General features: G+C 39.0%; 1 protein-coding gene across 5 annotated transcripts in view; it reads left to right on the top strand.

Annotated features, from left to right (window-relative positions):
• Positions 1–27,761, top strand: part of ankfn1 (ankyrin repeat and fibronectin type III domain containing 1) — a 75,215-nt gene that overhangs the window by 37,201 nt on the left and 10,253 nt on the right. For all 5 annotated transcript variants that reach the window (XM_057358069.1, XM_057358070.1, XM_057358071.1 and 2 more), the window contains 13 exons: positions 4,279–4,401; positions 5,760–5,952; positions 7,812–8,022; positions 11,547–11,741; positions 13,951–14,064; positions 14,937–15,034; positions 15,185–15,275; positions 16,976–17,083; positions 23,565–23,664; positions 23,768–23,900; positions 24,567–24,683; positions 25,007–25,222; positions 25,670–25,836. In XM_057358069.1, the coding sequence (XP_057214052.1) occupies positions 4,279–4,401; positions 5,760–5,952; positions 7,812–8,022; positions 11,547–11,741; positions 13,951–14,064; positions 14,937–15,034; positions 15,185–15,275; positions 16,976–17,083; positions 23,565–23,664; positions 23,768–23,900; positions 24,567–24,683; positions 25,007–25,222; positions 25,670–25,836 (1,866 nt within the window). The remainder of the gene's footprint in view (positions 1–4,278; positions 4,402–5,759; positions 5,953–7,811; positions 8,023–11,546; positions 11,742–13,950; positions 14,065–14,936; positions 15,035–15,184; positions 15,276–16,975; positions 17,084–23,564; positions 23,665–23,767; positions 23,901–24,566; positions 24,684–25,006; positions 25,223–25,669; positions 25,837–27,761) is intronic.

Genomic DNA, 27,761 nt, shown 5'->3' with positions numbered 1-27,761 from the left:
TAGGCCACATGATGTCACGCTCTGCACAAAACCGCTGCACCGGTAAACAATCTCTCCTGATTGGTGTAGTCGAGAAATGCTAATTAACTCATTTATTTACTTCTTATCTACTGCGACCAAGAGCCGAGCGGCGCACAATGATGCTGTAATTTTTTTAAGCCCATAATACCTTTTCAGGGATTCTGCTGATAGTAATGATGACAAGGGCGTCTCGCTGTACCATTAATGTCAGTTTTCATTAAGCGCACACGTCCCTCGAATGCTTGCATGCAAGATTGCGAGAGCTTTGCTTTTAAGCTGCATCTATCGAAACAGCTTTGTTCTGCCCTCATGGAAAATGTTCTTTTACATTTTTTGCCATTAAATTTGAGCTGTTTTGACACAGCTTTTGACGTGTGTCGTTTTAGCTAACAAACGTAACAATACGTTTTGAGTATAGCATATGGAACACTGTTATTCCTTTAAAGCCTGCATTGAGGGTTAATATATGTATGAAGCATCAGTGTTGAATTGATGTTTTGCGGGTATGTTTCTGTGAATCGTAAAGTGGAAGCAATAGCAGACATTAAAGTTGGGTTACCTGATCTTATTTAAAGGGATATTTAATAAAAGGATCCCTCAATAAAGGGATAACCCTTATGTCATTCCAAATCTGTATGACTTGATTTCTTTTGTGGAATGCAAAAGAAGATATTTTGAGAAATGTCTCAGTGGTTTTGTGCCCATAGAGTGGAAGTCAGTGGGGTCTAGTGTTGTTTGGTCATCTTTTGTGATTCGCAGAAGAAAGGAAAGTTGGAATAATGGAATAATGGAATTGGGTTCGGAATGATGTGAGGGTGATTAAACAATGCAATAATTTTGGGGTGAACTCCATATCTTGTAGCTATACTGTACTGTATTTCATATTCATTTAAACGGATAGTTCACCCAAAAATAAAAAGGTTGTCATCATTTACTCACCCACTTGTCATTTGTATGACTTTCTTTCTTATACAGAAAACAAAAGAAGATATTTTGAAGTATGCTGTTAACCCGGCTCCTATTCACTTGCATTGGTTTTATGTCCATACAATAGAAGTGAATGGATGCTGGCACTAATTGGTTACCAACATTCTTCAAAATATCTTCTTTTAGGTTCCGCGGCAGAAGTCATACAGGTTTAAAATGACAAGTGGGTGAGTAAAAGATGACAGACTTTTTATTTTTGGGTGAACTATCCCTTTAACATATAGGATTTGGGGATATCCCCTTATTACATTTTCACAAACCCATTTCTCATTCAACTTTCGTTGCTTCCTTCTCTTCAGTTTCACTTTAAAGTTTTTGATTGAATTATCACAGGATGATGGCATTTATGCAATATCACTGGAAGGATAGGTGAGAGTGCAGTGGGAAAATGTGTCTTGTCTCACACTTAGCTGGCACTCCATGTGGTCCTGTGAATCATCCCCTTTATTCCTCAACAAGCCTTTCTTTTTATCACCTGGCAGATAATCCCGACTGCACCGAGAGAATTCGACATAGACCTTGTCTTAAAGGGGTCATATGGCGCGAATACGTGTTTTTCTGTGTCTTTGGTGTGTTATAAGTTGCCCATGCATGTATTAGACACGTAAAATTGCACAAGTTAAAGTGTCAGAACAAAAGAGGCATTCTGTCTAAAAGCGAATGTTCACCCAGACCTGCCTGAAAGGCCTCGTGTAACCACACCCCCACAAATCTACATCAGTTCGTGGTATGATTTGACTAAGACCGCCCAAATGTATACGCAAGTAAGTTGGGCGTACCTGTCAGTACAATTGCTTGGGAACCTGATGTTCCAAATATGGTAAGAGGCGTTACATTTCCGTCACACACTTGCAGTATTCGACCAATCACTGCGCACTGGTTAACTGACCAATCATAGCAGACCTCGCTTTTCAGAGCGATGAGCTTTGTAAAAAATCTGTGCGTTTTATAGAGGCGGGCAAAGAGGAGATACAAACATGCACGGTATGTGGAAAATACAGCGTTTTTGAACATTAAATCGTGTATACACATTGCATTACATCTAAAACAAACCATAATATTTGTTTTCGCCGTGTCATATGACCCCTTTAAATACAGTAGCACACATGATGTTTACTTGCATTCATGTGGACTTGTCACTTATGTGTATCTCTAGAGTTCACGAGCCTGCAAAGTGTTCTAATTGTTAGATTTGGAATGCCTCTGTGCTCCATCTTTGTGCCATCTCGTCTTGCCCGTGTACTGATGCGGAATACCCAACAGTGTGCAGTATTACATCACCAAAGTGTGTACTCAGAGGAAGAGAGCAATGTCGGAACAGAGAAGGGCTAATGGCAGCGGCCGTTTTGAATGCGAAACAAAAAGCCAGAGCTTTTGTCTGACAAATTAAAGCAGTCACTAATATTCTAGTAGGTGGATAATAAGCCATATTTGCACAATATTCCTTTTCTCTAGAGACCTGTTTTCACAGGCTGTCACGACTGCAGACAGGGTAAAATTTTGCAATGAATCAGAACACATCGTTTCGCAGTCGAACACGTCTGTTTTGTGTTGCTTTGTAGATCAACTCGGGTCTCGTCTATAGAAGCCAGCATTTCTTTTAAAAACTCCTCAAAACGTCCCCGGGCAGTTAATGGAACTGTAATTTTCCATTGGCCCCAGGAGACAATAAAAATCAGGACATGCTTTTGTGCACTATGGCACTAAACGGCACAGTCAAGCATTCCAGCTATTAAGTGATTATTAATGGATTAAAAGCATTACCTGCTGTTATGAGGCACTCTTATTTAAACATATTGCTCGAAAACAAAAGGGCCGCCACAAATAAAGACACAAACAGGATATTTTTCCTCCAATGTACTGGTCAGTATTGTTAGGACTGGTTCTTGTTTGATTGTTCATCAGTCTTTATGAGCATTTTGTGTTTTGCTCTCTGGACACATTTTATATTCAAGAGTTCAAATAGACACTATATACGTAGCTTTTATCAGATTGCATCAGTGGTGTTTTTTTGTATTGGCTTGCTGGTGCTATAGCCCTGTCAGAAAACTGCTAAGCCCCGGCAAAGCACCCCCAATGATTTCCTAATATCTTTTACGCAGTATCTATTTACACTGATTGCAAATAGCCCGTCTTGTAAGCAGAGGCTATACACTAACTCTGCCCAGCAGTTTCTGATTGATATAGAGAAGTTGTAAAAATGACGCTGGCCACTTGGCGTCTCCAGTGACGTAGAGAGTAAAGCCTATGTTGGCTACGTCATATCGTCGCAGGTTCAAATCTGCCTCCCGCTGATTTTTTTCCCCATCACATATAGGCCTATCAGATCATAAAGCCATTTATTTTAAAAGATTGAAAAGTGGCTAAAGCGTGTTTAATAATGAAGTTGTAGGGTAAGGTCGGGGTGAACGACTGGCAACGTAACTAAACAGACCTGATGCGCATATTGTCCCTCCCACCAATGATGAATTTTATTAAAAAAAACAAGTCAAAATGCTTTGGAAGACATTTGTTTTTGCAGTATATCTTGAACCATTTTACTTCTGATGAAAATGTATTATGATTTATGATTTTTTTTAATATTTGTCAAGACAAAATCACATTTCCTTTTTTTGCAGCATTGTGGATCCACCTGGTTTCCGAATGTAATGCAATAACCTGATGCAAACTCTAATGTATCCACTCATAATTCACAATTTTCCTGCCTACCTTTTGGAAACATGACTTAAAATGTCTAGGTAGTCAAATTTTGATACCGAACAACGTGTATCTGCTTGTGTCTGCTTTTTGACAGTCATAGTGCCAGAATGCTGTATTGAGGGATTAGATGCCTGTTTGTATACAGATAAGAGACAGACTGAGAACTGGAGTGATTAGAAAAAAAGGAACAACAGGTCCCCTTCCCGTTACTCGCACAGTGTGCTGTGAGCATGCTCAGAGGGACTTTGCTTCAAACGCCCGTGTGCTTTTGTTTTCTCCGTATCGCTCATCCTAGTGCCTGCAGAATGTCTCTCTTTCTCTCTCGCTCTCTCTCTCTCTCTCTCTCTCTCTCCCTCCCCCCTCCATCCACTCTTCTCACCGCACACCAGCCAGACAACACCAAGGCGAGATGCGCGTAAAAAGGAGAGCTCTGATGAACACCTGGTACTCCGGGCTACTCCAGAGCAGGGGTGTCTGTTTCGACCCTTTTCCTCTACCTGTTCCCTGAATCGTCCAGCATCCCACACCCCGTCCTGGCTCACCCGCTGGTCTTTCTGACTGTTTTTGCAGATCTGACAGCAAGATCTCCCGACTGGCTCAGAGACTCAACCAGAGGCAAAGCGATGCTGCATTGATTAAGGATTTCCGACCTCTCTTCCTCCTCGCGTCAGGCAGCTCCCAGAGCCTGGACAGGTGAGTCCTTCTTTCTCTGTCTCGTTCGCACAAAGTGTACTTTTCTCTCCTCCGCAGCGCAGGTGGGATCGGCGGCGCTCCGCTCAGTACGGTCCCCTCCAGTGTTGCTAAAATTACCCATCACCCCACCGCTGTTTCCCACAGGTGCTCCTCAGTCACCGTGGCAGCTGCCCTTTCCTTATTGATCGGCTTAATTGGATTCGAGGCATAACCGAGTCTCGCAAAGAGCACCGTTCTAATACTTCGTCTTACTTCGCTCGCTCAGTTACTCGCGGGTGTCAGAGGTTTTGCTCTTGCGCAGCGGAGTGCATTATTATTAGTGCTCTGAGTGGGTGTTCAGTGTGCTCAAAACTGCGCACGAGCAATAAAAAAACACAGCACTGCCTTAATGTCATGTCTGACTGGATTATAGACTGTCGGGATGAGAAATATCACATAGATCCCCTGCAGTCCTGCTCCTGTTTAAAGTCAACTGGGGACAAATCAGGGATCTGGTGGTTTTAAAAGAATTCTTTTGCTTTTTCATTGAGTGTGTTGGAAGGAAAGCGGAGGGCTTTTATTTAGTTTATATTTGTTTTCATGACTAAAATTGGATGCTTTCACGCCCTTTGCTTCTTGAGACAGAGTGTACCCATGCCAGAGGTTTCCAATGATGTGAATTATGAAGAGACAGCGGTGTTAATCGTCCGTGATTACATAACCTACAGTAAACTTCATCGACACGAATGACCTTACTAGATGCTATCGATCAAGATTCACAATTTTCAGATCTTATTTTATTTTCTAAAAATCATGTCAAAGATTTGTATGACAAGGTGCATCTTTTTAGGAGACTCCTGACAGCAACTAAAAACAACAAAAAAGATATGTTGTCTTGGTTTACTGTCATTCATAGCACAAAATTAACAGATTACCTGGAAGTTTTCGTTTTATTATAAGACCATTAAGGTTATCCTTGACAGCCGAGCTATGTTGACCACAGTGAAAACCGCACTCTGACTGTCACTATTTCGTAAATTGGCTCTTACGGTTTGTTAAGCAATAACAGTTTTGACAGTGACCTTTAATATCTCACTATGAAAGTATTGGGGTTTTTTTTCATTAAAATCATGCTCGGAAGGCGTCACTTTTGGCATTGTTTTGTAAAATACCTGGACATCAATATGCTTTTATTTTTCAGTTTTGGTCTGATCTGGAGCATTAATGATGACTCTCCTGTGGCCATCTGTCACAGAGACTTCTGACTCAGATATTAGTCAGATAAAAGGGATGTGAACTGCATAACAACACATGTTAGGAATTGATTTCAGGTAGACGCTCGAGCATCACCAGTCGATCTGCTCTCTGTCTCTACGCAGGAACTTCTCCATTAGTATGACGCAACAGATGCAGAACCTGCAGCTAACCCAGAGCAAGAAGGGGGCGGGGCCAGCCTCCCCCAGCGCTGCAAAGCGTCTCTACCGCAACCTCTCGGAGAAGTTCAAAGGAAGCCACTCCTCATTCGAGGATGCATACTTTTTTGGACGGTCGGACCGGATCCGTAAAGTATCTGTGAGTATTTCGCTCTCCTATTAGGAGAGTTATGTCGTTTCAAACTTTAGGTTAAAATATTTTTATTCTTATTCAATATTGCATCAATATCATCAATATTACACAGTTTTTATTCAAACAAAAAGGACATCAGCTGAGATTTACATTCAGATAATGTATCGATTGATGCTAACGTTTTTTTGACCATTCACATAATGCATTCCAAGCTAGTGACATTTCGGTTCATGCGTGTATGCTCAACAATCCAAGTACCATGCTGAGTGCTTTTTTCTCAGAACTTCCACTGTCACTGATTATGTAGAGCTAGTTCTAGCAATCATCTTGTTGACTCAAGTGCCCGACCACATTCTGCCCGTATGTTGGCACACATTGATCCAAATCACATGTGCACATTTAGCTGATGCTTTTCTCAGAGGTGAATTAAAGTGCATTTAAGGTACATGTTTTCTTTCAGTATATCTGTTACATGGAGGTTGAGCTCATGACCTTTGTACTGTGAGTGCAATTGAACAACAGAACGCACATTGCATGAACTCGAATGGTATTGCTGTTGAATTAGACACGTAGCATCATTCAACAACAATTACCACCTGGTGGCTTTGTACTCACTTAAAATAGTTGGGTTACTGTAGCACCGACCCATTGTTGGGTTATTTTAACCCAATATATTGGGTTGAATGTTTAACCCAACTGTTGGGTTATGAAATAACCAATTTGTTGGGTTATTTTTGCCAACGTGTTATTTATTATTTTATTATTATTGTTATTTATTAATTATATAATTATATATTATTATTTTATTGCAGTGTAAACAAATAATGCACACCTATAATTCTTTATTTTCAATACAATGCGTTTTGGTTGCAGTTGTTTTATTAATGTACTACGTTACTAGCAATTAAGTATCAATTTACAAGAATCAAATAAATAAATAAACAGAACAGAGGCTAGTCTAGCTTAGACAATTATAAACTACCTAAGCAAAAGCTACCAAACAGCAGCACCACCAGGCTTGGCATACTCCAAAATGTAAATAAACAACACGTATCAACTGCTTGTAAAAGACGGTCTTCCTCCAGAATCATGCTTCCCACAATTACGAAGACTTAAGAGGAACCGGTTTTATCCCCAAGCTGCAGAACATGAAGGTCTTCCATTGCTCCTCCTGATACTGAATTATGTTTGTTCCAACCTATAAACAGATATTCTCTTTTGTAAATATGCACACATACACAGTATTATATTACAATAATTATTTATAATTAAAACTGTATTGTCAAAAATGATCTACAGTCATGTGTAAAAAAGTACATGCACTTAATTCTTTTAAGAATTAAGCGTTTAGTCGATCGTGATGAATTCTTATAGCAACCGTTGTAAACACGACAGCTTACTTCTTAGATCAGACGGCTTCATGTTGTTTCCAGGCGGACCGTTAAAGAACGCAATACGCACGTCTCCCTGAAATCCTGTGAAATTCAACCAATCAGATGACGACTTCGAACGCGCTGAAGTGTTTCCAGAAAAGTGTGCCTTATGCATCAGACGTTTAGCCAACGGTCCGTGGTTGTGACGTCTGAGACTGATGCTACAGAAATGACCCAATGAACGTCAGAAATAACCCAACAAAACAACCCAATATCTATAACCCAACTATTGGGTTACAAAAATAACCCAACGTTTTTTAGAGTGATGATGTTGAATGTATTGAGGTGTTTATATTCAGTTTTTTTTTGTTGACTGTTTTTCCTCTCATAAGGAATGTGCTGCAGGTTACTTTGTATAAAAGTGTCACTGTTGAATGGCAGCTTGCTTATGATGTGTGTCACTGCTACCCACATGGGTTTTTTGTCCCACAGAACATCCAGAGCAGCGAGCTCCTGTTCGAGGCGGTTGAGCAGCAGGATCTGGATGGCGTGCAGATCCTGCTGTTTCAGTACACGCCTGATGAACTGGACCTCAACACCCCCAACAGCGAAGGCCTGATGCCGCTGGATATCGCCATCATGACCAACAACGTCCCCATAGCCAAGCTGCTACTCAAAGCCGGAGGGAAGGAGAGCCCACACTGTGAGTATGCAAATGTGACGGCAAACAGTCAATCACTTCAGTATCCCTAAAGAGCCGCGGAAGTGTATTTTTTCATTAAAGAGCAACTCAGTAAAATAAAATCTTTACTCCCAAAATTATTCTTTAAGTCTGGGGTTTTAGGGTGTGTGACTTCAAGGTGGAAATAGAAATGTGCATTTAACGTAGACACAATATTAAGCAAAATCTACAAATTAAGTTTACCCCAAATTAAATAGTATTCAGTAGAATTACAATGCAAAGAAACACTATATGTATATTTACATTATATGCATATACATTTAATAATGATACTTGTAAGGGGTTTGCAGCATATGCATGATAAAGTATGCTATTGAAAAGCGAAACATGGTTTCGCATCAGATTTGACTGAAATAAATTTGTTCCTTCACATCATGTTTACTAATATTGCAGTACAATAATATATACTAAACCATGGGGTTTGAAACTGCCTAAATAATTATGCCTAAATAAAAAAGATAGAATTTAAAATTAAATTAAAATAAAATAAAAATGTGATAAAAATAACAAAACATTAGTTATTAATATATTGAATAAATTAATATATTGAATAATATATATATTGAAAAAGATCAATATCAATCAAAATAATACAGATATAAAATTAAAATGAAAGAATTAAACACAATTTTAGCATTTAACAGTACAATAGTGAGAAGAAAAAATAATATAACTTTAAAGAAACTAAATAATAAAAAAAGTCATGGTATAAATTCGGTGTTTATAAAAGATAGGAGCCTTATTAATTTTAAGATGGAGGTCCCTCACACAAGGATGATCATATTTTGTAATCCCTTGCATCTAAAAGATTGAAAACTTCTGTAATAAAGTACACTTACTGTTACTGTTAAAATCCTTGATTTACCTTCAGGCTTGTCTTGCGTCACATGCTCTTTTAGCAGATGTGCTTTAATTGGACAAGCTGTTTAGAATGAAACCAGTGATGAACAGAAAGAGCCAGTGTGAGCGTTTGACACTTAGCTTTTTGGAGCTCACGCAATAATCGCCTCCGAGTAGGAATACAAGAGTAAACCTTTCCATGACAGCTGTCACAAACACTTAGGATTCCGCTTACAACATCTAATGACACCTGCCGTAACCGCTAATGAGTTACGTTCATTATGAAATATTTGTGAAATAACATTGTGCAATATAACATCCTGCACATAATGGAGCGATTGTTGAGAGAATTTTAACATCTTGCATTTTTTTTAAAGCTTACAGATATATGTTTGAGGAAAACTGAGCGCGGTCATCAAGTTTTAATGCATCGACGACAGATCTGTTAAAAATATCTACATTCGTTGCCTTTAGATTCATCAATGGCATATTCAGCCCCCGACTTTCTTTGGCAACAGTGGAACAGGTGTTTCTTACCTGGAAAAAAATTCTACTAGACCGAAGCGCTTGAATCGGCGCAATCATGAACACGCCGAATGTTGTCTGAGACCAAACAGAAAACACTGTAGTGCATTCGCTTCGGGGCGGCGGTGGGACGAGGGGGGTTAGACAGCACACGGCATCCCTCAGAAAAATCTTAACAAGGTTTGTCATTTAATGGTTTAACTTTTCCAATGATGCATGTAACCGGGGGCAATTATACTAAGTGATTTATTGTACCCGGGCTGCAGTTAAATTTCAAAACATTTCATCGCGGCACAATCCAATCCTTGTAAACAAACAGAAAATAAACATTGCCGTATTTTCCCCTCCTGGGCTTTCTGCATTATATTTATGTCAGCCTAGAAGTGCCAAGTAAATCAATCAGCCAGACGCCTGACAGTTTCAGCCGAAGGTTGAAGTTAAAGCATGTTTATGAGCTGGACGGGGCCCCATAAGGCCTATATTTAGGGCCGTCTCAGAACCCCGACAATGCCAACTGTGTGTGACAGCGTAATGTCGCCGGACCCGCCCATTAATTTATAGTTTTTCAATTAAACGCATGTAGTAGTGAGATGTCAATCTTCAGAGCTCAGGAAATTGCACCTCATGGCAGCTAATATGGCGGCCTCCTGCGGACCCCCATGTAAGACCGGCTAGGTTAGGCCCCCTTTTTCAAAGCTGACAGCACGCACTTTATCATCTCCCCCGGAGAGCGCTCACGTCTCCAGGGGTTCGGGTTGGTCCGAGCGGCCCCAGTGAAAGAGGGTTTCTTCAGACATCTATTTATTTGTTTATTTTGCTGTCACGGTCTATGACTAAGGCTCTGAAAGAAAACGCAGCAGTATTCACAGCCCACGAGGAGGACTGGCTAGCCACTATTCGTTTTACCATGACAAATCTATATGGTCAAACACAGTCCTGTGTGTTCCAGACAAGTGCCAAGCACATTCATCCAAACCACCACACCTCGCACGGCTGACTTCATCTGCCACTACACTGACACATGCGACGTGAAGCAGCTACATTAGTCCTGGAAAATTAATGATAATGTAATGGGCTTCCTGGAGTTTTTCAATCAGTATTTTTGTCTGTGCAATTCATTTTGGGATTATGCACAATTTTTACATTACAGAAACAGTCATTGATTTCTATGGATCAGAGTTATTTTAGTTTTTTATTAATATTTTGAATTATTTTAAATTTATTTTATTTAATAATTTAAACTATTTTTTATACTGTATTTTTTTAAATGCTGTTGTACTTTGTCATTTTATTCCTTTATTATTTAGTGTTATTTTATTGTTTGTTTTTATTATTTATAAAACCAAGCTTTATTTTTGTGTTCTTATTTTTTTTATTTTAGTTTTTTTATTGTGTTGTGCTTTGACATATTATTTTATTCTTTATTATAATTTTATTATTTGTTTTTATTTATTTGTTTATTTTTGTAATCTTACATAAGTTGACTTAAGTTTTCATTTATTTTCCTTTAATAAATGTTAGTGCCTCAACTTAAACGTATTTCAGTTTATTCCTAAATCAACATTTCTCATTTACATGTTTTTCAAATAATATTTAGGCCAATATTTTATTTTATGTTTTAGCTTTAGTTTTATTTTTAGTCAACTATAATAACCTTGGTTTGAATGGTGGTTTAGAATAGATATATTTATATTTGCTTGAAGCAGACTTGGTTTACTACACATATTTTGTCCAAGTTATTGTACTTAAATGTGCTTCACACCATGAAATACTACATTTTACAATTACTTCATTTTATTGCAGTGGCGGCATACTCATTAAAACCCTTGACTATACATTTACAGTGTAAGGAAAATGAATTTCAAATAATCCATTTTAGGTAGATTTGGTAATAAACTCTTAATATTGAAGGTAAAAAGACTATTTTTATAAACTTCTGTAGCAAAAATCACCTATTCACAGGCGTTCACAGACCATTTATTACGTTTATGCTGTAAAGATGCATACGGCTGAATAAGATATTGTGACATCAAACCTCAAACAGAAACGCATCCCATTGATGTGAAGAAATAAAGATTACCTTGCTCGGTAATTGACTTGCATCTGTTGTTGTGTTTCAGTTGTCAGTCTCGAGAGCAGAGACGCCCATCTCTCAGCGCTGGTGCAGGAAGCCCAGAGGAGAGCCAGCGAGCTGTCCACCCAGGTGATGAGAGAGAGCCTCAGCCTGGAAACATCTGACAAGGAAAAACAGCTTAAAGACTGGGAGTGGAGATGCAAGCTGTACAAGCGCATGCGCACCGGGTTCGAACATGCACGTGAGTTTGACCGCAAACTGAGTTTTCACATGATGTAAAATCTTAAAGGAATAGTCCAAAAATGAACATGTTGTCAGCATTTACTCAAGTCCAAACCTATATGTTTTGCATAGGCCGAATGTGTGATCATTTGTTTTACAATACATACAGTGAAAGTGAATAGAGAGTTTTACCTCAAAAACGTCTGGTTCAACCTTTCTAGTTTCCAACAGTAAAAATCTTAGCATTTGCGCTTAACTGAATTGATTCTCAGTTGTAATGTGACCACTTGTGTTGATGAAAACAGGATGAGTACATTTCATACTTGGGTAACCTATTTCCTTACTAAAACACACATGTCTAATTTGAGACAGACACCATCTCCCTCTACAGTATCTAAACCTCATATGCCACACTATTGAACTGCCCGTTATTTACTATCGGCCTAGTCTAATCTATCAGCATCTCTGCTGAAAGGTTATCTATTCCCACACCGGCCCCTTGTGTTGACTTTATTAGGCACTGCAAACAAGAAACTGTGATCATTTTGCCCATACTGTATATATATTAATATCGGGTTTGATGGCCTGAAATGACTCCAGCTAAATATTTTTCCTCTCACCCTCCACTGTCACATTGATTACTTGTTATATCGGGCGACATTAGTTGGCTTTTCTTTGTAAACATCCTCGAGTGGAGGCAGCCGTGGCAAATCAGCAATGCTTCGCCACAGACACTCGCAAAGATCAGATTGCTCCGAAATGTTCAAGTCTCGCTGGATTTCGTACAAGCAGAGCTCCATTAGCTGTGCCATGTGCATTGAGTTGCAAGTACAACGCACGTGCTAATAAAGAGTCCAAAAAGTGCAAAAATAAAAAGATATTCTGACAAGCAAATTCACACTTTACATTCTAGGAGCTCCCTTCTGAAGCTCATTTTAGAATAGAATAGAATAGAATAGAATACAATCGACAGTTTCAGCGGCAACAACATAAAGAAACGTTGTGGCCCACACTTAACTTCCGATAGACCTCCAAGAATACAATTAATATACAATAAGTAATTATATAAATTAATGTTAAAATAAATTTAATATAAAATAAGTTGTTATATTATAACCAAACACAGACCTGAAGTTAACTTCGTGCCAGGTGTGTGCGTGCGATGAAACCATCTATAGAATGGAATGGAATGGAATGGAATGGAATGGAATGGGATGGGATGGGATGAAATAGAATAGAATAGAATAGAATCGACAGTTTCGGCGGCAACAACATAAAGAAACGATGTGGCCCAAACTTCCAATAGACCGCCAAGAATACAATTAATATACAATAAAATAATTATATAAATTAATGTTAATATAAATTTAATATAAAATAAAGTTGTTATATTATAACCAAACACAGACCTGAAGTTAACTTCATGCCAGGTGTGTGCTTCCGATGAAACCATCTATAGAATGGAATGGAATGGAATGGAATGGAATGGAATGGGATGGGATGGAATAGAATAGAATAGAATAGAATAGAATAGAATAGAATAGAATAGAACAACAATGTGAAACGTATGTATAGAATGCATACAACGATGTAAACTACAGTGTAAACATTACGTACAGATATAGGAATATAATATAATATAGATTATATAAAAAGCAGTAAGAGAGTGATTTTGTTTCTGACAATAAAATGCTAAATAGATGATATTTAGTCACTAGCATCACCAAACAGAACAAACATAAAATATTAGCAAGTTTTTATTAGCACCCTTTTAAACACATGTCATTGGTTGAGTCAGTGTTTCTGTGTCAGGCTAGTTATAGTACTCAAACAAGCAGTGTTTTGATATATCTTCCTGTTTATAGAGTACTTGTAATTTCAATGTCTGTGCATATTAGTCTGGGATATGAGACAGTATTTTAACATCAAAAAAAATAATTACGACCGTTTATTTTATGACTCCCTTGGATGTTCATTACATTTCTTACTTCCGAATTACAACCAAGTGTCTTGTTATTGATGCTCAGGGCCGTGAAGATATTAAGAGTTCTGTTATTAGAATTCAGATGGTGCTGTATTTTTACCCAGAATGCACTTGAGCTCCTGCAGCTAATTTGTCTTTAAATCAAGTGTGACACAAAGCATAAGGTTGTCGCACAACGCAAAGGGTCTCATTCACCGGATGGTTTCTACGTGACCTTGTTGAACCATGTGAACTGGTTTTCTAGGGCCACCGGAGGCTCCGTCAGCTGTGCGTCTGAGTGTGACGGGCAGCATGTCGCTCACTGTTACCTTTCAGGAACCTGCCAGCATGAACTCAGCTGTGGTGACCAAATACAAAGGTCAGTGCAACCTTTGTGTGTATTTCAGTGTCTGTATCAGAATATCAAAGAGGTGATAAGCAAACCAATAAAATGAAAAAAAGTGACATATTTGTCAGATATGGTGACCCATACCCGAAATGTGACCTCTGCATTTAACCCATCCAGTGAGTAGTGACCACACGCACTGCAAGTCATGAATACACGTACACCCGGAGCAGTGGGCAGCTATCACTGCAGCACCCGGAGAGTTTGGTGCCGCGCCCTAGTAAGGTGCCTTACTCAAGGGCACCTCAGTCGTTACCCGCCGGCCCTGAGAATCAAACCTTCTAGTCATGAGTCTGACTCTCTTACCATTAGGCCATGACTAAACACCCAGAACAATCTAGCAACCAACTTTTAATGTTTTAAAAAACAACAAACAACATTTTACAACTACATAGCAACACCCTGGCAACCACCCATAACACCAAAGCCTCTTAGTAATTCCTTAAAAACCACAGAAAACATTTTCAGCTGCATAGCAACACCCCAGCAACCGTCCACTACACACTAGCCATCAAGTAATGCCATATAAAAACTACAGAACACTTTACCAGGTGCATAGCAACCCCCTGGCAACCACCCACAAACCCCTAACATTGCAGTGATTTTTGCAAAAGCAAGCACAGCTCTTTATTTTGTATTGAAATATATACAAAGCAAGTTGTATTTTCAAGACATTACGTTATAATTAACTACAGTACTGTTGATGTGTAGCTTTTGTTTGTATTAGATGAATATTGCGAACATCCTGTATTTTTGTAGTCCTTTTGCTTTTATAGGTTTTGCAGATTTCACTTATGTGTTGTTTTTCTCTCCCTTTTGCCATATAATGGCGAAATATATTGCAGTGGAATGGAGCTGTCTAAAGGACTTCTCTTTATTAGCCGGAGAGCTGATCTTGGAGAATCTGCAGTCCCAGAAGTGCACAATAACGGGTCTCACCACGGTAAGATAGAAACATAGTAGAGAACTGCACAGTGAAGGTTGTACACTGCTAAAAAAACAGGCTTAAAGGAATAGATCACCCAAAAAAATATGTACCTTTGTTGTTGTGTTAACACTTGGTTTCTAAGTTTTGTTTTCTTATTTGTTTCAGGGTAGACAGTACTACGTTCAAGTGTCCGCCTACAATATGAAGGGTTGGGGTCCAGCACAGCTGTCTCAGCCTCCCTCCGCAGTTCCCTCCAGTAAGTTACTGTAGCCACAACTGACAAGCACTTAGAAACATAAAAAACACCCCAGAATACAATACAAAACAGCAATGTATGTTTTTAATCAGAATGTTCTTGAACCTTTGAGAACTGCGTCAACATAGTTTTGTGTCGGGTTCATGAGAGAAAATCGTGTATAGATTGCAGACAATATCCTTGGATGTGTAACTGTGCTGTTTTTGAGCCGTCACGACTTTCACTCCACCTGATGCTTTCTATATCCGGCCTTGAGTTTCAGCTTTCAAGCGAGTGCTGCTAAAGAAGAGCCAAGTCGCCGGGGTGACAAGTGTCTCATTGTAAAACTGCCGTTTTTTATGCACACAGCTGCACAGTGCTAAAAGCAGACAATTATCAGGAGGAAATTAGATTTTTATAAAAGAAAATTTACACTTGACTGGTCTTTTGTTACCTTCTTACAGTATATTGTACTTTATGTTAAATGCATTTATTACGTTGCATTCAATTTGCTGAGCTCTGCTCCCATTGGTTACCTGTTGCTCACTCAGATTTACTGAACATCCCATATTACTATCCCGTATTCATTTGACTTATGATCAGTAAAATGTCTTCATTGAAAGTTTAAAGGTGGGGTGGCCAATTTCTCTTAGCCGTTGTTGATGTTCAAATCACCAAAACAAACACACCCCTACTCCCATCTTTCGCTTTCGTCAGCGCTTGGCTTGACCAATGTCCGTCCTGTGCACTGTGCACCTTACTGCTTATTGGCTACAAGGTTGTTTTGGTACACGACTTGTCTTAACAAGTGTAATTCGGAAATCGGCCGCCCCGCCTTTAAAACAGAATCACTTCTTACGTCAACTACAATGAAATGACATTGCAAAGCATTTTCATGTGATTTTCTACAAACATTTATGTGTGAAAACTAGAGACTGAGTCAGAATTCTGACAAAGACAAAGACTTATCACAGTCAACTGAAAAGCCGATAATGAATCATTATAATGGATAAAATTAGTGAATGAAACAGTTTCTACAACATACTCATCGAACCCATACAATGCAATACCACAATAACAATAATAGTGATAATAATTAAGAAATACTACTAATAATAATAATATACATTTACATTAAACAAATTGATTAGACCGTGTCTACACCGGACGCGACCGGTGTGATGCGACATGACAAAAGACATTAGAAACGCATTTGAACCCATTATAATTTTACATTTTGTCCACACTTGATGCGCGCTACACGACAAACCCATTAAGAACAAGCAGGTTGTCGCGTCCAGTGTAGACACGGTGTTTGTCTTTACTGATGTTAAATGTTAATTTATCAATATGAATTTTACACCTGGCATTACTCTGCATGCTGCTGTGTCACTCTCTTTGTACCTTGTTACTACGGCAACATCTTGCAATATTTTTTTATTTACATTTCTGTTCAGTTCAGTTTAAAGCTATTCAAACACAAAGGACATCCACAGAACACATTAGAAAAGAGCAGAAGGTTCTCTGATAATATGCACACGGCAACAGTTGCTAAGGTAGAATTGGCCAGTAACATTTTGAAGGTGAGGCATAGAAAAGCGACAATTAAGCCAAATTAAATGAAGTGTTTGATAACTATTGTCACTCAAAGATAACATTGATAGTCCTCATTATGCTGTGTTTTAATGACATGCTTTGGGTGAAATTTGTCTTTGTTTTAGACTGGAAGGATTGCGATGGGAGAGAGAGCCGGAGAAGAGGTCACATCGAGGCCATGGAGAGGCTTTTACATCAGGTTCGAGCCACACACCAGCACTACTGCTGTGGAGGTACACACAGAAACACACACACACGCAGTTTTCATAGTGATACAGCACATACATTAGCACGAATAAACATACTGCATGTATGTATGTGCACTCTCTGAATCTAAATACACACTTGTTCTGGCACATGTTATTCAAAAACTTTTGACCCTTTGTGACCCATTCACTTCTATTGTATGGATATGGACACAAAACCATTGCAAGTAAATGGGTACCGCCATTGTTCGGTTACCAACGATTTTTAAAATATCTTGTGTTCTGCAGAAGAAAGAAAGTCATACAAGTTTGAAATGACAAGTGGGTGATTAAATGATGACAGAATTTTTGTTTTTGGGTGAATTATCCTTTTAAATGTAAATTTAATGTTTTTTTGTGCCACACTGTAAAACTTATCTGTAATTTTGCAGCAATTTTGCCAGTAACTTACAGTAGATTTGATTACTACGTAATATGTTCCTATTAGTACTGTTTTTAATTTGAATTAAACTTTACTTTAATCAAAATTAAAACACTTTTGATATTCAAAATGAGCAAGAAGAAACTGGTCTCATTACTGGCATGACACTGCAAAAAAAGACATTCTTCCTGAGCATTTTCGTTTTGTTTTCTAGTAAAAAAATATTTAAAATGCAATAAATTATGATACATTTACAGAACAAGAAAAGTAACCTAAGATATTTAGTTTTGTTTAATGAAAGAAAATTTAAGAACTATGTAAGTTTATTTTTAAAACAAAATTGTAAATTAAATCTACAGTAAGTTACTGGCAAAACTGCTGCAAAACTACAGCAAAGTTTTACAGTACAGGCCTTTAAATTGATTAATTTACATAAACTACAAGGTTCAATAAAACCTTGAGTTGTTATGTATAAACATGTTACTATAAATAATTAATTTCAGAATTTTGTTTGACTTTCATTTTTTTATTTTGTGTAAAATAATGTGATAGTATTGTATCATAAACCCAGTATTGTATCCTGAGCTGAGTGTATACAGTAATACTGCAGTGTGCTTGGTCAGAGACTCAAATGTGAAGCTAAACTGATGTCATTGTCATTAGTCCTGTTTTTCACCAAGCTGGTGCAAAGCTTTTATGTCACCTCTTTTATTTGCACCCTTTATTGTGTTTTCGTCTATTTTGTTGTCTGTTTCTCATAATGCTCTCTCACTCACTCTCTCCCTCATCCGCCCATCAGCCCACTAACCAGAACCGCCTCCCACCCATCATACTCTCATCTTTTAAGTCCACACTTCTTCCAGTAGATTAACTCTGTATTAAAGTGACGAAATGAAGCATGGTCAGTGTTTTCACTCCAGTACAGCCATCCAGGGCAGTATGAATACATTCCCTCAGCATTCCTTCAGACCGCCCCGCTATGCTCTTCACACGACACGAGGGAGTACGTGTAAATAAATAATATTTTAATATATTTATCCATTTCGAATTTTAGCATCTACATGTCAAACATGTTGCCCGTATACTGCAGTACTGTAAATCACAGGGCCTGAGCACAGACACCTTTAAATCGAGCAGGGCTGGCCGTAGGTACCCGTGAAGAGCAGACAGTCTGCGTTGGCCCCAAGCCCACTCTCTAACCCAGAGGCCGGCCACCGAGGTATAGAAGCACGCTGTTCCCGGTGCTAACAGTATTGCGCCGCTCACAAACAGCAACTTCATTAGGGAGCTATGCAGCCAGCCACAAACAGGAGGAGGGAGAGAGAAAAAACTGCATCACTCATCTGTGTAGTCAACAGTAATGATGTCAGAGCGATGGCTGCCAGCGTCTCAAACGACATTATACTGGAGAATTGATTCTGAGAGACAAACAGTTTGTGACTTGGAAAACAGAAAAACAGACGTTCTGGGCACAAACCTTTAGAGACTTTATGCATGTTGAGGCATTGCGTCTGTCTGTTTCTTTGAGTTTGTGAGAGAATTTGTGTTTGTGTGAAATGTTGCACTTTTTTAAACCACGTTGACATACTACAGTACACGTCTGGTTTTTACAGTTTACTTTCTGCTGTCTACTTACTGTCATGGTTGTTTTGACGGTATAAACAAAAGAAGGTTTAACTTAACTCAGAAACATCGGCTTGTTTATTTATAAAATATTCTATTTTCATTTTCATTTCAACTTGCCTCCTGATATTTATGTGCATGATTACTTTTTTGACGTTGTAAAGTAAAATTTGGCATCTGTGGGATGTTTTCAAAACAGATTTTAGATTTATTTTTCTTTTCTCAAAGAAATCCATCTCATACCAGATGTACATTTAATATCATTTACAGCTACGACAGTAAACTTACTAGCTAAATAGCCTAGAGTAGATTTGAACAAAGTGCATGTCAATTAAATGTACTGTAAAACATCAAATGAATTTAATACAATCGTTTCGTCCAACACATTTTTTGTGTGTGCCATTTTTGCCTCAGATAAAAATTTCTGAACAAGTATTTTTGGACTGTTTTAAGTAAAACAAATCGAGTGCTTAAGAAGCAAAATTATGCAAAGCTTTTAAAAGGCTTGTTTTAAGATATTGTTTTTCTTTAGCATAGTTAAATTTAAGAAACACGACTTTATGAAATAATTCTTATTTTATGAAGTGCATTGATTATTTTAAGCATGTTTTCATTTTTACAGGTTAAGTATTTTTGCAGTGTGTGAAATGTCCCCTACACGCACGCACGTTGGCAGGGCCAATGTATTTACCCAAGTTATTTTTGGAGCGACGGTGTTTGAAAATAAATCTGTAAAATTAATCAGCGCCGGTACAATGACACCACTATAAAAACCGACCCGAAAACTCCAGCTCATTTGAGGAGAGGTTATCTTAATTTATGATGTGTATATGTGGAGCTGAGAGGTGGCTCTCAAGCCGAGGGGTGTGTGCGCGCGTTTCGCACACAGCTCCCTGTGTTCCTGCACGAGACGCAGTAACACCCACAAGCACCCCGCGCGATCGCTCACGAGCGCACGCACAGCTCGACGCTCAACCGCGGCTATGTGAGCCGCTTTCTGTCAGCAAGGGCCTGGAAAGTCTAGCCGCCGTCGTTATGGATGATCTCGCTCGCTTCACGTATGTTGAAAAGGGGTTGTTGACCCCCTCTAAATTAGTTTGGAAATGAAGAATGCTGCTACCAGCGCTAGTCGGCTTTCCAACACTCGCTCACCTCATTTCACGGTTGCGCTAGCTGCGCGCGGTAGACAGATGGATTGCCAAGTCATTAATCAAAGGCGATCCGGGTTTTTTTTGCTTTCAGAAATGAAAAGGCATTTCTTTATTTATTTAGCGTGACAGTTTGGCGGCACGGGAGGCCAATACACTCATGTCTTATAATCTGCTTGTCAAAGCCAGTTAACCTTCTGAGTGAGAATTAAATACGAATTCAGCACTCAACCTATCAACACGTGCAACAGCAGCGCTGGCTGCGTGTTCGCAGAGATTGGAAACTACCTCTTGCGCGCTAGACTTAACGCTAAAACTGATTTAATAATGTCCAAAGTGGATAATTATGTCGTCTGATATAAAAGTTATGCTCGGTGTCCAAGTCTAGTTCTGGGAATCTGGTGGTGATATTCCACTCTACATAATCAAACTTGACTCGTTTTCACGTGGCGCGTAATAGTCATGGGATTCCAGTAAGAGGTTGCAGCTCTGCACTTACGTTATGTAGACATGCAGCCAAGAAGGAAACAATCAAAGTGGTTTGTCAGAGCTTTAATCACGTACTGTTAACAGTCGCCACTGTAGGGTCAGAGAGGGCAAGGGTTAAACTTCTTATGGGACTTGTAAGACACATTATTCCTTGGAGAGGCTTGATAGGGATTTCTAAACGGAAAATCTGCCTCCCTGTCGAGCCCCTCTGGTGGAGACACGGAGACTAGGGCTAGCGTGATTGCTCTCACGGTGACTTGCTCGCTCCAAGGGCCACTTTCACGTTGTAAACAGCTTCTCAGCCAAATGGATTGTTCAGTCTGCCCGCTGTTTACACGGGGGGCAATTACGTGTCGCTTAATTTCATGAAAACAGGGGCGTCTGAAGATAGGCATCACTGAAATGTGGCCTGATACAGCTGCGCTTGTAGCGCTCGGAGATACGCAGCTGAAATGTTCCAGATAACCGCTTTGTCGGTGGCCTGACTCTCCCAGCCTTCTCGCACCCCAGGCTCTTTCACCCCGTCTCTCTTCGGAGTTTATTTCTACATTCAGCATGTTGCTCAGTTTTTGAAGGAATAGTTCACCCAAAAATTAAAATGTTGTCATCCTTTGCTCACCCTCCAGTTGTTACAAACCTGTTACAAAAGTAGGACAAAATACTAATATGGGAGTCAGTGGTGACCCAAAATGGCTTAGTTACAAACTTTCATTAAAATATCTTCATTTGTGTTCAGCACAACAAAGAAATGTATACAGGTTTGTAACAACTGGAGGGTGAGCAATTGATGACAAAAATTTAATTTTGGTGTGAACTCTTCCATTAATTCTCATGCCATCCCAGATGTACACTCACCTAAAGGATTATTAGGAACACCTGTTCAATTTCTCATTAATGCAATTATCTAATCAACCAATCACATGGCAGTTGCTTCAATGCATTTAGGGGTGTGGTCCTGGTCAAGACAATCTCCTGAACTCCAAACTGAATGTCAGAATGGGAAAGAAAGGTGATTTAAGCAATTTTGAGCGTGGCATGGTTGTTGGTGCCAGACGGGCCGGTCTGAGTATTTCACAATCTGCTCAGTTACTGGGATTTTCACGCACAACCATTTCTAGGGTTTACAAAGAATGGTGTGAAAAGGGAAAAACATCCAGTATGCGGCAGTCCTGTGGGCGAAAATGCCTTGTTGATGCTAGAGGTCAGAGGAGAATGGGCCGACTGATTCAAGCTGATAGAAGAGCAACTTTGACTGAAATAACCACTCGTTACAACCGAGGTATGCAGCAAAGCATTTGTGAAGCCACAACACGCACAACCTTGAGGCAGATGGGCTACAACAGCAGAAGACCCCACCGGGTACCACTCATCTCCACTACAAATAGGAAAAAGAGGCTACAATTTGCACGAGCTCACCAAAATTGGACAGTTGAAGACTGGAAAAATGTTGCCTGGTCTGATGAGTCTCGATTTCTGTTGAGACATTCAAATGGTAGAGTCAGAATTTGGCGTAAACAGAATGAGAACATGGATCCATCATGCCTTGTTACCACTGTGCAGGCTGGTGGTGGTGGTGTAATGGTGTGGGGGATGTTTTCTTGGCACACTTTAGGCCCCTTAGTGCCAATTGGGCATCGTTTAAATGCCACGGCCTACCTGAGCATTGTTTCTGACCATGTCCATCCCTTTATGACCACCATGTACCCATCCTCTAATGGCTACTTCCAGCAGGATAATGCACCATGTCACAAAGCTCGAATCATTTCAAATTGGTTTCTTGAACATGACAATGAGTTCACTGTACTAGAATGGCCCCCACAGTCACCAGATCTCAACCCGATAGAACATCTTTGGGATGTGGTGGAACGGGAGCTTCGTGCCCTGGATGTGCATCCCACAAATCTCCATCAACTGCAAGATGCTATCCTATCAATATGGGCCAACATTTCTAAAGAATGCTTTCAGCACCTTGTTGAATCAATGCCACGTAGAATTAAGGCAGTTCTGAAGGCGAAAGGGGGTCAAACACCGTATTAGTATGGTGTTCCTAATAATCCTTTAGGTGAGTGTATATGACGTCGTTTATTCAGTTGAACACGAATGAATAATTGTATAAAAAACAAAATGCTATTTCTCAAGCACATTCATCCAAAAAGCGCATACATTTGTCTACTGTAACGTACTTCTGAGGTGAAATTGTAGGTTTGTGAGGGAAAACAATGACTGTTTTGAGCATAACAAGCAGAGCCGAAAAATATGGTGATGCGTTAACTTGAAATCCCAGTGGTTCTTGTGACTAGTTGATATTAAAGTGATAGTTCACCCAAAAAGAAAAATTCTCATCATTTACTCACCCTCTGGTCATTTCAAACCTGTATGACATTCTTTCTTTCGCAGAACACAAAAGAAGATATTTTGAAGAATGTTGTTAACTGGACCCCATTCACTTGCATGCATTGGTTTTGTGTACATACAGTAGAAGTGAATGAGGGCCAGTGCTGTTCGGTCATAAAGGTTTGAAATGATAGGAGGGTGAGTAAATGATGACATAATTTGCATTTTTGGGTGAACTATCACTTTAAGACAAGCAAGAACCAATGAGTAAATTATGAGAGAATTTTCATTTTTGGGGGAACTGTTTCTTTAAATTGTCTGTTTCTTGCTTCTGTTGTTTACAGTATTTGATGTTAATATTTTCATGGTACCGAACAATAATACATCCAATTTCTGTTACAACTAGATATCAGCACACTCTCTGACACTTGGCCAATCCTATCAGAGGACCATAACTTTTCGCTGTTTTTACCTGTGCATGTATTTTTTTCAGACACATCCAAGCTGCAGAATCCAAGTCGTAAACAATCAGTGTCCCGAAGCCTGAAACATCTTTTTCACTCTTCTAATAAATTTGTCAAGAGTCTTAAAAGGTAGTATCTTTGCTTTACCAAAAGTTAGCATTTTTAATTCACATTATGGATGAATATATTCAATGACTCTTGTTCTCAATGGGTTTTTCTCTGCCTTTTTCAGGGGAGTTTATATAGCGTCAGTGTTTTACCATAAGGACAATCTGCTAGTGACTAATGAGGATCAAATCCCCATCGTGGAGGTGGACGATTCATACAGCAGCTCCCTCATGCAAGACTTTCTGTGGTTTACCAAGGTATGCGAAAACATACACCCGACCACGACATTAAGCAGCGGAGAGGTCAGCGTGCAGATACCGCACCGGAGTAACGTGCGTTTTGTTAACGCTGAACTGAAACATACATTTTCTATGTTTTCGTAACAGATCCCTTTGACAAGTGTCAATATTTTGCTTGGTTTCTTCCAAATGCAGCCTGCGGTCAGCTTAACGTCCTAAATATATTCTGTCAAAGTGAACAGTCACCACAGTTTTGACGCTGTGCTGCGTGTTTGTAATTTGCCCATCATTACAAGGCTAAAGTGGTGTGAAGCAAAACGTAGAAAAAATATTAGGAAAATATAGCTCTTTGTCTGATGGCCAAATGTTTCTAAGTGAAGTTCTGATGTTGAAATTGAAGTTAAAATTATACTTGTGGAAGGCGTCTGTCTGTATTTTAAGCATTTGTGTCCGCATGTTTATTTAATAGTGTCTCCTAATAAGCAACTAAAAAAGAAAAGTTTGCACTCAGACTTTGATGTTGGCTCGGTTGACTTCTAAAAATACTCAAGGAAGAATGTAGCTTTACTCTAGATAGACATCACTCAGCAATGTTGCATTCATTCACAGACATTAAAATGACGTCGAGGAATGAAGTAAATAGCTTGCTCTAGTTTCTAGTTTGTGTGTGTGTGTGTTTTGCAGCTGTCCTGTATGTGGGAGGACGTCCGGTGGCTAAGACAGAGCTTGGCAGTCTCCACCTCTTCCTCTTCCACACTGCAGTCCAGACAGAAGATGCTGGCGGCCGCTGGCCAGCTGCAGGTCTGCCAACCCTGTGATTAGCCTTTGCTAACAATTTATCACCATAATGGGATTTGATCTGGGCACAAATTGAAATTGAGTGGCATAATCTCTTGTGTGGAATTCAGAGCAGCGCGTGTCTGTGTTTGAGCATATTTCATATCGTACAATTTTTTTTTACAAAAAGACATGTAAAATTTCTTCGCCGTACTCCACATTTAGTTAATCTGGGTTTACTTCTGTAGTCATTTGTAGATATTAATGGGAGGACTGTTCATTTAAATAAATGTTCCGGAGAACTTTCTTTTCATATCTTGGCTATTCCTTTATCCCTTTCCCAACAGAACCTGCTTGGCACCCACAACTTGGGCAGAGTCCACTATGAGCCCATTAAAGATCGCCATGGCAACGTGCTGCTCGTGACTGTAAGGGAGATGGACAGCCTCTATTCGTTTTTTAATGGGAAGTGGATGCAAGTATCCAAACTGCAGAGTCAGAGAAAGTCTCTTTCCACCCCTGAGGAACCCTATGCCCTGGACATACTCATCATCACCATACAGGTAACAACAGCGCAATTATCCCAAAGACCTCGGCAAGATCAGTTTTTCATCATTGTATGGGGGCATTTATTAGCGGTGCCCGCTAAGGCATGTACTGTAATGACCATTGCTATATAGATCATAAAAAAATATGACACGTTAAATTGTGCCATTTTGTTTCTAAGCAACTACGTTTACGTGACTGATAAAACTGTTGGACCGTGCATTACGTAGACTAGATCACCTGAGCCGTATCTAGGTGAGAGAATATCACAGAAACTCCTTTAATTTGGGCTAGTAAGCACCCATCATTTACGCCAAAGGAACTGTAAAGCAAATCCCTAGCAACCACCCAGGTGTCTCTAACAACTACATAGCAACACATTGGTGGCGAGTTTTTGCAAAGGCATGTTTTCATCAACACTAAATTTAAATTTAAATTTAGTGTTTATTGTTGTTTTGATTAAGGACATTCTGGCCTATCAGAGACGCAGTCAGCACCGGCTGTCGTCTGGTCTTTATCTGGGCTACCTGAAGCTCAGCAGCTCTGTGGATCAGATCAAGGTTTTGGTTCCTCAACGAATGCCCAACATGCTCTGCCACACCAAGATACGAGACAACTGGAATGTGTCAAGGTCAGCTTCAGGTTTTTAATATATTTTACTATTAAAAGAAAATTCACATTTTTTTGTGCCTTTCTCGCTCTACTTGATAAATCTTGTGAGTACTTAGTTCACGATAGGTTAGTATTATAATATTTTGAGAAAAATAAATAAAACATGAACAATTTTCAATATACAGTATTATTTGTTTTTGTTGTATATTTGCCATTAGAATCCAAGGTTTAATTAAACCTTCTGTAAGTAAATTAATAAAAAATGGAATAGGTCTTTCACAGAAAAATAAAACCGAATTTTAACATAATTAAGAAAGGAATTGTAAAACCTAAATTTAATGAAGTAAAATCACAAAATGAAAAAACATTTATGTTGACACAGGTCACATGTTGCCAACTAATAAGATTAAACTGACGTCATTTTGTAAATAGAATTGCCTAGCGTTAAAATACTTATCATACATTTTTATCATGATATATTGTGCCACGATATCTTGTTACACCAAGTGGCGCAAAAATGGGGTATGCAGTACATGCGGTGCATAGGGGCGCCGCACAAGGGGGGGCACCATTGTGCCAAAATATTATTTGAAGTTTTTTTATAAAACGTAATTATATAATACGTTAATTATATACAATTATATAACACGTTTTAGTTTCATTTTGTCTAGCATTTTAAACGAGTTCAGCAAATATATTTTATTTAATCAAGTTATTATGTCAACTGCTCACTCTGTGACAGTCACGTGACCAAATGGATCGAGCAAAGAAACATGCCGAGGCACAAAACAGAACAAGAAAATCAAGTTAATTGACAAGTAAAATGAGGATAACAATGTGCAAGCGGATAAATATTGGTATATCATTTCATCTCTGTAAATCTTTAAGTTATTTAACGTTGCCAGAGAGGTAGTTCATATCATTATATATTATATATTCACGTTAATATCAGTTCACCTCCACATATCTCTGTCGCTTATAATCTATGTTTGTGAATGAGCTTTATACTGTAATTACATTCGGGAGAGTCTGAGAAGGTTGTTTGACATTGTCAGAATGACAGAGACAAGAGCGCAAAATAACTTTTGTTAATAAAAAAAATTATTCGTTCAATGTGAGTTTGTCTTTGTTTTACTTTAATGATGTTGTGTTTTCGTTAAATATGAGCCACAAACTAAAAAGTTTAAAGTTAGGGGAAAATCCTTTTATTTATTTGTGTTATAGGCTAATGTATGTTATCCATCATTTTATTATAAAGTTTCAGTAAAAGTATGTTTAACATAGGCTACCATATTGATGTGTTTTCATTAAATATTAATGAACCACAAACTAAGCATTCGTTTTAAAGTAAGTGGGAAAAAAAACAAAGATCTTTTGTTTATTTGTGTTATACAACACGAGTATGTCATGTCATACGTCAAAACTGATCTCGCATACCCCTCAGAAAATGTGCAGTTGCGCCCCTAGTTACACCCCCTAAAAAGTACCAAGATAAAACAAGATCTTGACTTCTTATGAAAGTCACTCACAATGGACATCCAGTTTAAAACCTATAGCACGACATAAGTGAATATTTCTGATTGGTAAAATGAATAAATGCAGCCGAAGCAAGTGTGCCTGAGAAGATTGAAATATGCCTGAACTCAGTGTCGGGCTCCCCCTCACCGCAGGCTTACATAGTTTCTTGACACCACCATTTTTTAAGTCAAAACAAAACTGCTATTTGTTTTTGTTCGGTAAAGGAGCTATTTATTTATTTTCATCTAGGGTCATGATGTTGACCTTGGTAGCCTGGTAGAGACAGGGAGTGTATTATCCTGCTACTCTGTGTGGTAGTAAAACTAAATTTACTACGGGGCTGGACTGTGCGAGTCAGTGGGAGGCTCACACAGGATGATGCCCACTCACGGCTCGAGGAAAACCTCTGGAGCAAAGAAATTCTCT

The sequence above is a fragment of the Triplophysa rosa genome, linkage group LG18, assembly GCF_024868665.1.
Source record: "Triplophysa rosa linkage group LG18, Trosa_1v2, whole genome shotgun sequence".
Taxonomy (NCBI): domain Eukaryota; kingdom Metazoa; phylum Chordata; class Actinopteri; order Cypriniformes; family Nemacheilidae; genus Triplophysa; species Triplophysa rosa.
Note: the sequence above shows the minus strand (reverse complement) of the source record. Positions and strands in the feature narration are given on the sequence as shown.